Genomic DNA, 12,835 nt, shown 5'->3' on the forward strand with positions numbered 1-12,835 from the left:
TCGCAGCTGAACTCTCTCCGCCTCTCTCTCTCTCTCTCTCTCTGTTCGGTTGCACAAAGCAGAGCAGCGAAGATCGAAGCCAGTCTGCATCTTTCGGTTGGTGCAAGGGTGATCGGCGATGAAGAAGCGACCGTTGGACCGAACGAAGGTGGTTTGGCGTCACTTGCCACCCTCCATTACGCGGGCGTTTCTGACCGAGCAAATCGACAGTGTCTTCTCCGGGCGGTACTGCTGGGTCTCTTTCCGTCCTGGCAAGAGCAGGTTAGGGGGGCCTGCGCTTGGTCTGTGCTTGGTCAGGCATTGTCTCGTTGAGTTCCATGCATCGCCGTTGCCTACGGGCTGTTCTTGCGTTTCTTTTTCTTTTTTTTTTTTTTTGTTCTTGAGGTGAGGGGTGCTCTTGAATAGCTCTGTAGCTACTCATGCAAACACAACAGGGCAAAGTGAGAATTAGGACTGAGAAGTCCATGACAATTGAGGTTGAGGTGGAAGTTGATTGGCACACATGCCAGTTGTTGCTCCTTGGAAGTTGTCGAATGCGAGGGGATGGGGTCCTTTGGCTTGATTGCATAATTTGAATGAAAGTGAATCCATTAGGACAATCATGGCAGTTTGTCTGTTATGCACGTGCTGATAGATTCGACATGATTATGAGTTGGACATTAGAGTCAATTTGCGAGGAGTGAGTTGTCTTTACCAAAGGTAGCTGTAGCTTTATTGCTATAAAGTTCGACCCCTTGCCACTCTGAAGGTCTTTCCGTAGATTTTCTCCTGTTCTTGTAAAATGGGGGTGATATTGTATGATCCTCACATCTTAGACTCAACGATCTAGTTATTGATGATTATCGTTAGTGTAGACTCAACATTGCGGTTCTTAAATATGGTTTCTTTTGTTATGTCTCGGCAAATTCTGCTGGAACTTCCCTCACCCCTTCTCTTTTGTGCACGCTTCCTAATGTACATCCCCATCTGTGCACCGTAATTTTGTCTGCATGTGAACCTGCATGGTCTACCTAGCATCTATGGCTTAGCTTTAGTTGAATTCCGGCCCACTGTTTTGATGCTTTCCTCTATGATATTGAAGATAATGTTGTGAGAGGACGTGCATCATCTCACTCTGTTTTCCTTGACATATTGTAGCCAGAAGCGCCATACTTTTTCTAGAGCCTATATCAAGTTCGAGAGGCTGGAGGATGTAACAGAATTTGCGGGGTTCTTTGATGGGCACGTGTTTGTGAATGAGAAGGGTAATCTTGACTAGATTCGTTTCAAATACTTTCTTATGGTGCTGTTTCTGCATACTTGAGAAAGCGAATTTAGTTCCAGTTGGTCATCGTGGAACTCTTCAACTAAATCTCAGTAACACCGATCTGCTTGAAGTGGTGAACTTTAGAAAGTGTTCTTCTGCTTAACTTAGTGGTTTCGCTTTTTTCCTGGGATATACTTCTGCAGAATTGGATTCTGGGTCATGGAAGTCTTTTTGAAAGTATACTTCAACAATTTACACAAAGAAAAAACCTTTTAAAAGTGAAAAAAATCGTAACTATTGGCTCTGTCTAATCCATTTCAGGTGCCCAATTCAAAACAATTGTTGAGTATGCTCCTTTTCAACGTGTTCCGGCCCAACGTTTAAGGAAAGATAGTCGTGAAGGGACCCTAATTACAGGTACCACCTTACCAGCTTTACCGTGCTGCATGTTTGTAGAATGATTAGTTAATAATTCCTCCATACCTTCCAGATCCTGAGTATATTGAATTCCTCAAATTATTGGTAACGCCCGTTGAGAATCTTCCCAGTGTGGAGATACAGCTGGGGAGAAGAGAGGGGGAGGGATCCGGTCTGTTAAAGTACTCCTGAATATCACTTTGTGAAAAGCAATCTTAAGAGGAGCTGACTGAAACATTATTTGATCTTTCACTATGTTTTCATAGGTGCTGCAGAAGGTGTTCCTATTGTTACAACGCCTCTAATGGATTATGTTCGTCGAAAAAGAGCTTCTAAGGTAATTACAGTGGGTATTATTGGATCAAATAGATCTTTGCACCCGTGAGGAACAGAGAATTTGGGTAATGTCTGGGTTACGTACTGTAGCCATACTAAATTTACTTTACTTGGTAATGAGTTGTCACATAGTCAAACGCTGAAAAGTTTACTGGAATGGGGGTAAAGAAATCGAACTGACTATGCTGTTAATGGATGCTAGCTGTTGCTCAAGTTTTATGAAACCTGAGCAGAATTAACTTAAATATGATGATAAAAATGTTGAAGATACCGTTGCCGATGCTGATTGATCTTAATTGATCTTGAATGGTGTATTGGTGGAAAATTAGAATATTGCATATCAGGCAATCTTAGGGAATCTTTTATTCTCTATTTTGTATATTTTCTTTCCCTAATCATCTAGACTTCTTGTACTATAAATAGGGCTGTAATTACACTTTGTTTGATATGAAAAGCAATACACAATTCCAATCTTCAATCGCTTTCCATCCTCTAAACTTCTGACATGGTATCAGAGCCAATGCTATCCCTTTCGCGAATGTGCGTGGTAAAAATTCCATGTGAATGTGCGATGTCAAAATTTCACGTGCTCCTCGTAATCCGACTTGCACGTGAGTGGGGGTGTTGAAGAATTATCCCACATCGATTGACAACGGGTTCTAAATGCTCTTTATATTCATGTGGTCTCTCTCCACCTAATAGCTTAAGCTTTTGGGTTGGACTTTCTGACATGGTATCAGAGCCTTCCTACATAACCTAGCTTCTGCACAGCATCACTTCCGCACACCAACATCCTGCATTTCCAAAGGGAGATATCATGCCGAGAAACCAAGACTCTGAAGCATCTTTCAACAATCAAAGAATAGAGGATACTTCCACAGAGCATCAACCAGATTCAACAACAGAAGAACAAGACCACACACGACCCAATGAGGGACTGTCGGGTCCAGTACAGCCCATTTCGGGGCCCATTCAAACTAACCCTGGACAATTTTTTTCTGGTCCATATGTTCAATGGGTTCCTGTGCAGGTTCAACCCATTCAGGGCCAAACGAACCAGAGAAGCTCAGCCCAAAATCTCAGCCCCATGGAGCCTGGTGAAAACAACGGGCCAGGAGGAGGCCCACCACTCGTCACCGAGCCCATTTCAGGGTATGGATCGGGTTGGTCTTTTTCGGGCCACAATGGATCGGGTTCGTCGGGTTTCGGAGGAAATCCCTACCCGACCTACGGACCCGGTTTTCTTCCGTTTGGGGGTGTCGCCGGCGGACGGCCAGAACCCGGCGATCCCCTGTATACGTCCGCCGCCGACGGACCCGAACTCCGCCTCGTCACCCAGCAGCTCTCGGGACCAGAGAACTATTCTGTGTGGTCCCGCGAGCTCCGGCGAGCGTTAATTACCAAAGACAAAGAAGGCTTTATTGACGGCACCATCCCAATCCCGACCGACGATCGACTTGCACGACAATGGAGGAAATGCAATCAACTCGTGCGGACCTGGATAGGGAACTGCCTCACGCCGGAGGTCGCCGCCGGACTTCCTCCAACTGAAGACGCGAAGAAAATATGGGAAAATTTGCGAGAAATGTACGGGAAACTTGACAGGGCTAAAATTTTCTCACTAACTCAAGCCCTATCAGACCTCAAACAAGGAAATTTGTCGATTTCTGTCGTTTTCAACCGGTTGTCCGCACTGTGGAACGAACTCGAAATGGCCGAGGAAAAATTGGAAGGACCCGAGACCACATTGGCTCAATATCGAGCCATGAAAGAACGGGAAAAGGTAACACGCTTTTTGCTTATTCTAAATGAATCATACTTACCGTTTCGGAGCCAGATCTTGGCCATGGAACCCGTCCCCACGCTCGGCCGCATCTATCAACTTGCGGTTCAGGAGGAATCCCAGCGTTTGGCTTCATCGGAGTATATGAAGGTGGGGGACCGCGTCGTCCTTACGGCCAAGGCCTCGCCGGAGCAGCGGCTTGTGGCATTGAGGTCCGGCCATGGAAGAAACTCACCCACGGCACTAGGGTTCCTCGGGGAAGAAGATGAAGTATCTTCATTTGGAACGAGCAGCCACGATTTAATCACCCGATCGGACGGCCCAGGGAGTGTGGCGAGATCAGACGGTTCATCACTGATCCTCGCAGCACCCAGATCAGACGGCAAGCATCACGCTACATCAGCACCCGCCTGGAAAGGATTTAATAGTCCAAATTCTGCCACATCATCAAAGGCTCAATCCAACAAAGGCAAAGGTAAATTTTGCGATTATTGCAAACGTCCTTATCATACTAAGGAAAATTGTTGGAAATTGCATGGAAAGCCGGCAGAAAAAAGGGAACGAGATGTCTCCATAGCGGCAAATGCCAAGGCCAACCAGCCCATCAATAATGATCAGTTTCAACAAATTATGAGGGCTTTAAATCAGATGGGAATACAGGACAAAAAGCCTAGCTATGCAGGTATTTCCTATTGTTTGATGAGTGCTATTTCGAATAAAGCATGGATTATTGATTCAGGTGCTAGTGACCATATAGTCTGCGATGAACGTTTCTTTTCCAAAATTACCAAGTCCTCCCCTCATACCTCCGTACGTCTTCCGAATGGAAGTGACACTTCCGTTGCTAAAATTGGAAATGTTCAGCTAAATTCTTTCATCACACTCAAAGACGTTCTATTCATTCCAGACTTTCATTTTAATCTCATTTCCGTGTCCAAACTTTGCAAAGACAACTCATGTCGGGTTTTCTTTAACTCTGATGTCTGTCTCTTTCAGGCCCTTTTGACTGGGACACTGATGGGCTTGGGTAAAAATCACGAGGGACTCTATTTTTGGGCCACATTCCCCAAGGATTTTGATGTTGCACTTTTTCCTTCAAATAAAAGCATCTTATGTAATGCCCATAATAATAGAAATGTTCCTTTATTTCACCAGCGTCTAGGCCACAGTGCCTCCTTTCCTCATCCCAAATGCCCTATATGTCCATTAGCCAAACAATCACGAATTCCTTTTCCAAAAAGCACATCACGTGCCAATCAAGCTTTCTCTCTTTTACACATGGATATATGGGGACCATATCACACTCCACATCGTGATGGGTCGCGTTATTTTCTCACAATTGTGGATGATCATACACGAGCAACTTGGGTATTTCTCATGCAATCCAAGGCCCAAGTACTTTCTCATCTCAAGAATTTTTTCATCTTAATTAAAAATCAGTTTCACAAATCCGTACAACGGATTCGCACTGATAATGCTCGTGAATTCTTTAATCATGAATGCTCTTCATTATTTCTCTCCAATGGGATTCTTCATGAAAGTTCTTGTGTCTACACTCCCCAACAAAACGGGATTGTCGAAAGAAAACACCGTCATCTCTTAGAAGTTGCTCGAGCCCTTAAATACCAAGCTTCAATTCCGGAAATGTTCTGGGGAGATTGTGTGGTCACAGCAGCCTACTTAATCAATCGGATGCCATCTCGTATTCTCAATGGAAGGACTCCTTTCGAGTTATTATTTGGCAAACGTCCAGACATTCGTCACCTCCGTGTTTTCGGATGTTTATGCTATGTATCTACAGTTGGCCCTCGGGACAAATTGGGTCCTCGTGCCCTTCAGTGTGTATTTATGGGATATCCAACTCTTCAAAAGGGATATTTAGTCCTTGATCCTTCCACTGGACGATTCTTTGTCAGTAGAGACGTAATTTTTCATGAGGATACTTTCCCATTCCAGGATAAGTTATCTTCACATCGGGAAGAAGATCTGGCTACTTCTCATCATTTATTCTTAAGTGAAGATGATCCCCCACAAGCACAATTGATTATGCTCCCACAGGTGACACCTTCCTTAGCATCCCCTGATGTTGATGCAAGTCTCGCACCAGATATGGATAATGGGGCATCCAACAATTCACCACCAGCAATGTCTAAGACTTCTGTTCTCCCGGAATCGTCGAATAATGTCTCTACTGAATCACAAGATGATATTTCATTTGCACCAGTGAATCCTCGTCGTTCAGGCCGCACAATCCGACCACCTACATGGACAGCGGATTATATTTGCTCCTCCTTGGGTAAATCTGGTACTCAATACCCTGTTACTTCCTATGTTAGTTTTGCTCACCTTTCACCCGAACATATGTGCTGCATTAGCAAAATTTCTGAGCATCAGGAACCCTCCTCCTATGACGAGGCTACCAAAGATCCTCGTTGGCGACAGGCAATGGCAGATGAATTAGGAGCTCTAATGGAAAACAAGACTTGGGATTTCGTTCCTCTACCACCTCATCGAAAACCCATAGGCTGTAAATGGGTATACAAAATCAAGTACAAAGCAGACGGATCCATAGAACGTTATAAAGCCAGATTAGTCGCGAAGGGATTCACACAACGAGAAGGATTCGACTATACGGAAACTTTTTCACCGGTAGCAAAAGAAGTCACCGTTCGGTCTTTCCTTTCTATTGCGGCTCTTCGTGATTGGCCTCTCCATCAGATGGACGTCCACAATGCCTTTCTCCATGGGGATCTTGAAGAGGAAATTTACATGGACCTCCCGCCGGGATTGCGCAGACAGGGGGAGAATAGTGTATGTCGTCTTCGTAAATCCCTCTACGGGCTCAAACAGGCCTCTCGTCAGTGGTATGCCAAATTCACTAATGCACTTACAAATGCAAAGTTCCAACAATCCAGGCACGACTATGCATTATTCACATGGAAACAAGGTACATCATCAATCTACTTACTTATATATGTTGATGATATACTGATTATGGGGAATGATGCATCTGCCATTGAGAAATTCAAGAAGTACCTGCACTCTACCTTTCACATTAAGGATTTGGGATCCCCAAATATTTCCTCGGGATAGAAATTGCACGATCGAATAAGGGCATCTGTCTCACCAACGCAAATTTGTCTTGGAGATCATTTCGGAAGCAGGATTGTCGGGATCTAAGCCAGCTGCTATTCCAATCGAACAGAATATCAAATTGACGACAGCTGAGTATGATAAAGGATTATCACCCATGAACAAGGATCTTTTGCTTAAAGATCCATCTGCTTATCAAAGACTCGTCGGGAAACTCATTTATTTGACCATGACCAGACCCGACATTTGCTATGCGGTACAGATTCTCAGCCAGTTCATGCATGCCCCAAAACAGTCTCACATGAATGCTGCATTGAAAGTTATAAAGTACTTGAAAGGATGTCCGGGATTAGGGATATTATTATCTCGGGACAACAACATGGAAATGACAGCGTATTGTGACACAGACTATGCTACTTGTCCCATGAGTAGGAAATCTATTACGGGTTTCTGTATAAAGTTGGGAGACTCATTACTTTCATGGAAAACGAAGAAACAATCAACTGTTTCTTTATCATCTGCCGAAGCAGAATATCGAGCAATGGCAAAGACTAGTTGCGAGATAGTCTGGATAAGAGGTCTACTCCAAGATCTCGGTATATGGGTAAAAGAACCAACTGTCTTATTCTGCGACAATGATGCTGCTCTCAAACTTGCAATGAACCCAGTCTTTCATGAAAGGACAAAGCACATAGAGGTTGATTGTCATTTCATCAGGGATAAGATATAGAATGGGGTGATCAAAACAAAAGGAATAAGAACAACAGATCAGCCCGCAGACATTTTCACAAAGGCTTTATGTCACAGGCAACATTCATATCTACTAAGCAAGCTGGGCGTTCTTGATGTGTATAGACCGCCAAGCTTGAGGGGGAGTGTTGAAGATACCGTTGCCGATGCTGATTGATCTTAATTGATCTTGAATGGTGTATTGGTGGAAAATTAGAATATTGCATATCAGGCAATCTTAGGGAATCTTTTATTCTCTATTTTGTATATTTTCTTTCCCTAATCATCTAGACTTCTTGTACTATAAATAGGGCTGTAATTACACTTTGTTTGATATGAAAAGCAATACACAATTCCAATCTTCAATCGCTTTCCATCCTCTAAACTTCTGACAAAAAATAATACATTAAGTCATAATGATCTGCACTTGGGGCTTGGACGATGCTTTAGCTTGTTGAGCATGAAAATACAAATCATGGTTGGAAGAATGGTTCACGGTGAAGTTCCTTTGAAAGTTTACTTTTGTTGACAATGAAAGAGTTGGTTTCAGTGCCTGTGTTACCTGATTTTGAGGTTATATTATTTGGGTTATAATATACCTTGTTTGATGTTTGCATGCAACATGGATATGACCTCCATCTGACTCCAATTGTTGCCTGGAATGGAACTACAAGACACCATTATGCTATGTGATAGTGACAATTATGAAGTGCTCGTCTTCCAGGATAGTTTTGATCTTCTTTCCCATTTGTCAGAGTTCAAGGACAAGAGGCAAATTGAAGGAAAAAGCTGGGAAGCCATCAGCTGAAACTAAGCCTTCATTATTATCTAAACTCAATACCAAAAAAAGGACTTCCACAACAACGGTACGCATTTTATTATTTATCAACATATGAAGCATTTTCATTCCGCTGTTAATTAATTTCTGTTGATCTGTATATAGTAAATGGCAGATTGACCATGGAAAGGAACTCATGTTGTCTAACTCTCGGATTCCTTTCATGTCTCTTAGCTTCTTTGTTTTCTTATCTATCTTAGCTGGTTGCATGTGTAAGTGTGGTGTTATATGCACTCATCTTGACTTATGTAGGTTTCTTCTCCAAAGTTAGTAAAGGATGTATCATGAATTCAATCATCTTAACTTTTGTACTTTATGATATTAAGCATACTTCTTTTTCAAAAGTTTGCACACATGCTATTTCTAGTTTATTTGGTAAGAGAATTGAAAAAGTATCCATTATTAGACATAATCACCACCAGTATAGATGGTTATGCTTGATTTTCCTTGACTAGTACTTGTCACTTGCTAGTTAGGGTTTTTCTAATCTCTTCAGGCCTATGATTGGTGTTGCAAGTCGACTTATTTTATGTGCACAAGAAGGAGAATAATGGAATTTTTACAGTATATTGACATTTTTCTGTTTTTAGTGGCAGTGTGTTCTGACTGACACCGCAAGAAAAAGTCGTAGCATAGAGAAAGTGACTTGCAATTTGATTGCAAAAGTAGAGAAGTTACAGCTTTCTAACAAATCTAATACCTTGGGAGCCTCGTTTCAAGCTGAACTCTTGGATGGCGACAGTGGTATGGCTAAGAAAGTGAATTTGTTCTTTTTTTTTTTTTTTGGTAAGGAAAGTGAATTTGTTCTTTGAGTGATTGCTATGGCAATCTATCTATTCTTAGGATGGTCCCTAAATTTCAGTTGAAAATCTATTATCTTAGGCAAAAGATCAGGTGCTAATATGTTTAACATATACAGGATGGCCTGGAAATTAGTTTCTGGTAGTGAACCTAAACAAACTGTTTGCTTATTGAATCATGTGCCGGCATATGTGGAGGGTTCTATAGGCCTGCACATGATTGTTTTTACTGTTGGAGATGACTCTTACAGGGCTACTGGCCCCTCTGAAACATCTCGTTGTGTTTAGACTGGGGTCATTTCATGCAGAGGTTTTCATTAGATTTTTCTCTCCTATCTGTCTAAATTGCCAATGAAAGTTGAACCTGGTAGGAAATTAAAGACCGTGAAGAACATCCTAACTTGTGCTTGCTGGCTGCTGTGAGCATCTGGCGCCTGGCAGATTTCTCTGTCATTGACTCCTTGTTGTGGTCATAGCAACAACTGTGGGGACATTTTCATATGATCCTGGAGCTTTCTTCAAATCTTTTTAAACCATAATTTCCAATGGGTTGACACCAGAGAAAAGGACATCTGACTTCGATTTTTATCTCTTATAGTTTTATCTATTTTCAATGCGTTTCTGAAAAGTGATACTATCCCCAAAAGAATGAAGCAGTCTCAAGCATTTGAACTGCAGATAGATTTGGCTGGTCAAGCAATCATTTATCAATCCCTTTAGTTTGTTCTGAGGAGATGTCCATGGAGGCATGGCAATGATCGAAGAAACCAAGAGGAGGAAAAGGGATGAAACAACCTTTGCTCATATCATTATCGCCGAAGTGCTGAATGCTTTTCATTTTGGATTATGACAACTGATAAGCTCTTTCTTTTGTGTGTGGGGAATGATCTGATGCAAACTTCTATCAAACGCGCTTCATTTCACTGGAAACTTTCTCTGATCAAGCTAGATGAGCTGCCTTCTTTATTGAATCTCAATCAAGAGTCAACCTTTAGACTTTTAGGAAATTTACTCTTGGTTTTCGGTGTATGCATCTGCATTTCCTGGTATAATTCATTATGATTAAAGCATGACACTGTATTTCTTGATTTCTGCCCTACCACTGAGGAATTCCTGTCGATATATTCCAGGAGTAGCTGGTTTTGACAATTCCAGGAACAGGAAAATCCGCTTTCAGAAAGGAAGGTGAGACAAATTCATGAGGTGGCTGCTATTCCTATGTCTCTATCTTGTTATTGTTCAGCATTATATCTTCTGGTGCGGTGTATACAAGAGGCTAGTTTCATGTTTGGTTAGGACTAAATATTTTTGAAGCCTTCAAATTTCAATTCCGGTGTTCTTATTGATGTTTGGCGTTCGTAGTACTCTTTTAATGTCCTCCATGTAAGTGGCTGTTAACTGTGAGATTTCGAAGTACCTTGTAAGCTATTTCTAGAACTGCTAAGTGACTTCTAACCATTTCTTTGCAGGTCTTTGGTGGTATTGCACTGCGGCTATTCCAAGAAAAACACATGACGGTTCCATCTGCTAAAAAGCATCATCACCGAAGTGAAAAACGTAATCTTGGAAATCAATATGTGCATAAATATCTGCCTAAAATTCATCTAGGAAATGGAAAAAGACCTCCTGGGGACCCACTTGTACAACCATCTGTAAAAGATGCAAACAGTGCCTCTGATGTGGTTGTTGGGAATGACCTACTTAATTTGGGAGATGAGAAACTGAAAACTCGAATAAGGTAGAAGGATCAAGTCACTAGACCTGACCATGGTGTAAGGTGCCTCTGCTTTGTCAATCGGAGGGGATCAAATGCAAACAATGAGATTTGATCCTTCTCGGCATTTATATCTGCTAAGTGTCTCTTAGAGTCTTCAGATGGTAAGGATATGTTTGCATTTCTCTGTATCGTAGTGTTTTAGATTTCGTCGTCTCCTCTGCATTCATGTGGGACGTTATCCTCCAGGAGGCAATGCAGATCCTCAAGTTACCATTTCAGCAGTTAGGAGCTCTTGAGTGAGAAGTAGAGGCAGTGGTCAGTCTTCTGTAAACAATGGCTGGTTTTTGTTTTGGGGATGTCAATTACTTCCCCTCCTAATGCCTTCCTGTCCCCAGACTCCTATCATGTGATTTTGGGGTTAGTAAATGGTCGAGTATAGCTTCATATGCTTTTGATGCAGCTATCATTGTGAGACTTTCCTAGAAAGGAATAGATGCCAAACATGAGTATGGCTGGCCTGGCAACTAATTTTTCCTTGTGACGTTCTTTTTTTTTTGTCATGAATATTATATGTTTATTAATCATGCCATGACTTTAAAACTTGAACTGTACATATTTAATAAAAGGGTAGCACAATAGGCAACAAATTTATCACATTTGAAGATATTATATTTGAACATGCAAAAATGCGTCTAAACATACATAATACATATGTCTAAATGTAAATAAACTTGCCATGTTGATATAAAGTACACGCTTGTGTTTGATTAAACCTGCGCCATGTTTAGATTGGTAGAAAGGTCAAATGTTTATTGTTCATATTTGGTGTGTAAGAGGTTTTAATCTTTTTAGGGGATGAACATGATTCAACTAAATCAGAACTGTCATATTTACGTGTTAATGTCCTGTCGCAATCCTCTCGACAGTGGGAAGACGGGTTTAGTGGTAATGCCAAGTTGAGGACCAATATTCCTCGATCGGCACGGGTTCTCCCGAACCCTAACCTTGCGCGACGTTGGAGTTCATTTTAAATGATTAATCTTTGAAAATTTTGTCGATTACGAGCTATGTGAGATGTGGGAGTATACTTCATATGCAGCTAGAGATCTAAGTTCGGGGACTTAATTATTTTAATTATTCAACTAATGTCCTTTCGGTACATAAACTCAGTCGTTCTTCAACTAAGTGTCATACAATATTTTTCGTTTATTATGATCCTAAGGTGGGTCCTAACCATCCAATTAGGTTAAACGAAATAAGAGAAACACAATCAAGAAAACAACGTAAAGAAATAGAAACCAACACATCAAAATATAACGAGAAGTAAGTAAGAAATGAAGTGCGGAAATTAATACGATACAATGTTGGGCAAATAATATTGCACGGACTCGGTATTAAGCTCCTCGACAACAACTCGTGTGAGCTAATCCCAAAAATCAAAATTTAAGTTTAAGTTTGATATACGAATCTCCAGCTAAAATCCTCATTAATGATATAAATGCTAAAAAAAATTCCAAAGTAGATCTGACATAAACTCTAATGATTTTTTTTAATCTTTTTATTATTATCATTTAAATCTTTTCAATTTTTTTATTTTTTATTCTTTACCTTTTTTTGTTTGTTTTCGCTTTTAATTCTTATTTGTCATTTCAATTTCTTTTACTATCCCTTTTTGGGTCTCCTGCTTCCAGGGCACGAGTTTCTCCATATGGAAAATCTCTCTCTTTCCCTTTCACCTAAAACGCATAGAGCCTCACTTCTCTAAACTGACCTTTTCCATATATTTCAGCAGCACGTGAACTTCTTCCTCTGCAAATCTTTCATTCATCTTCTTTTATTTATTTTTTTATTCTAACCAAATTCATCTTCATTCACT

General features: G+C 41.2%; 1 protein-coding gene and 1 long non-coding RNA gene across 4 annotated transcripts; one reads left to right on the plus strand and one right to left on the minus strand.

Annotated features, from left to right (window-relative positions):
- Nucleotides 1-11,483, plus strand: LOC115664349 (regulator of nonsense transcripts UPF3-like). Of its 3 annotated transcripts, XR_008815436.1 has the most exons (9): nucleotides 1-261; nucleotides 1,138-1,244; nucleotides 1,568-1,663; nucleotides 1,737-1,835; nucleotides 1,930-2,000; nucleotides 8,360-8,470; nucleotides 10,373-10,427; nucleotides 10,712-11,120; nucleotides 11,206-11,483. XR_008815436.1 is itself a non-coding variant. In XM_056306712.1 (8 exons), exons 1-7 carry the CDS (start codon nucleotides 119-121, stop codon nucleotides 10,376-10,378), a joined length of 633 nt encoding a protein of 210 aa, XP_056162687.1. In that variant the 5' UTR covers nucleotides 1-118; the 3' UTR covers nucleotides 10,379-10,427; nucleotides 10,712-11,483. The 3 variants fall into 3 exon arrangements, 1 of the variants encoding a protein (XP_056162687.1); XR_008815437.1 differs by having other exon boundaries at nucleotides 10,373-10,445; nucleotides 10,712-11,483; XM_056306712.1 differs by having other exon boundaries at nucleotides 10,712-11,483.
- Nucleotides 2,266-3,978, minus strand: LOC130136605 (uncharacterized). Its single transcript, XR_008815438.1, has 3 exons — nucleotides 3,823-3,978; nucleotides 2,722-2,793; nucleotides 2,266-2,496 (listed from the first exon to the last, which is right to left on the minus strand). It is a non-coding gene; the product is annotated as an uncharacterized LOC130136605 (long non-coding RNA).
- Nucleotides 11,484-12,835: the final 1,352 nt, after the last annotated feature.

This window comes from Syzygium oleosum, unplaced genomic scaffold (genome assembly GCF_021117445.2).
Source record: "Syzygium oleosum isolate NSW1041296 unplaced genomic scaffold, Sole_v2.1 Sole_v2.47, whole genome shotgun sequence".
NCBI lineage: Eukaryota > Viridiplantae > Streptophyta > Magnoliopsida > Myrtales > Myrtaceae > Syzygium > Syzygium oleosum.

Excerpts from the sequence above, each read along its gene's own strand:
- LOC115664349 (XM_056306712.1), top strand. The coding sequence starts at position 119 with ATGAAGAAGCGACCGTTGGACCGAACGAAGGTGGTTTGGCGTCACTTG. Across the intron at positions 262-1,137 it reads TTCCGTCCTGGCAAGAGCAG|CCAGAAGCGCCATACTTTTT; the intron begins GTTAGGGGGGCC and ends GACATATTGTAG. Across the intron at positions 1,245-1,567 it reads CGTGTTTGTGAATGAGAAGG|GTGCCCAATTCAAAACAATT; the intron begins GTAATCTTGACT and ends AATCCATTTCAG.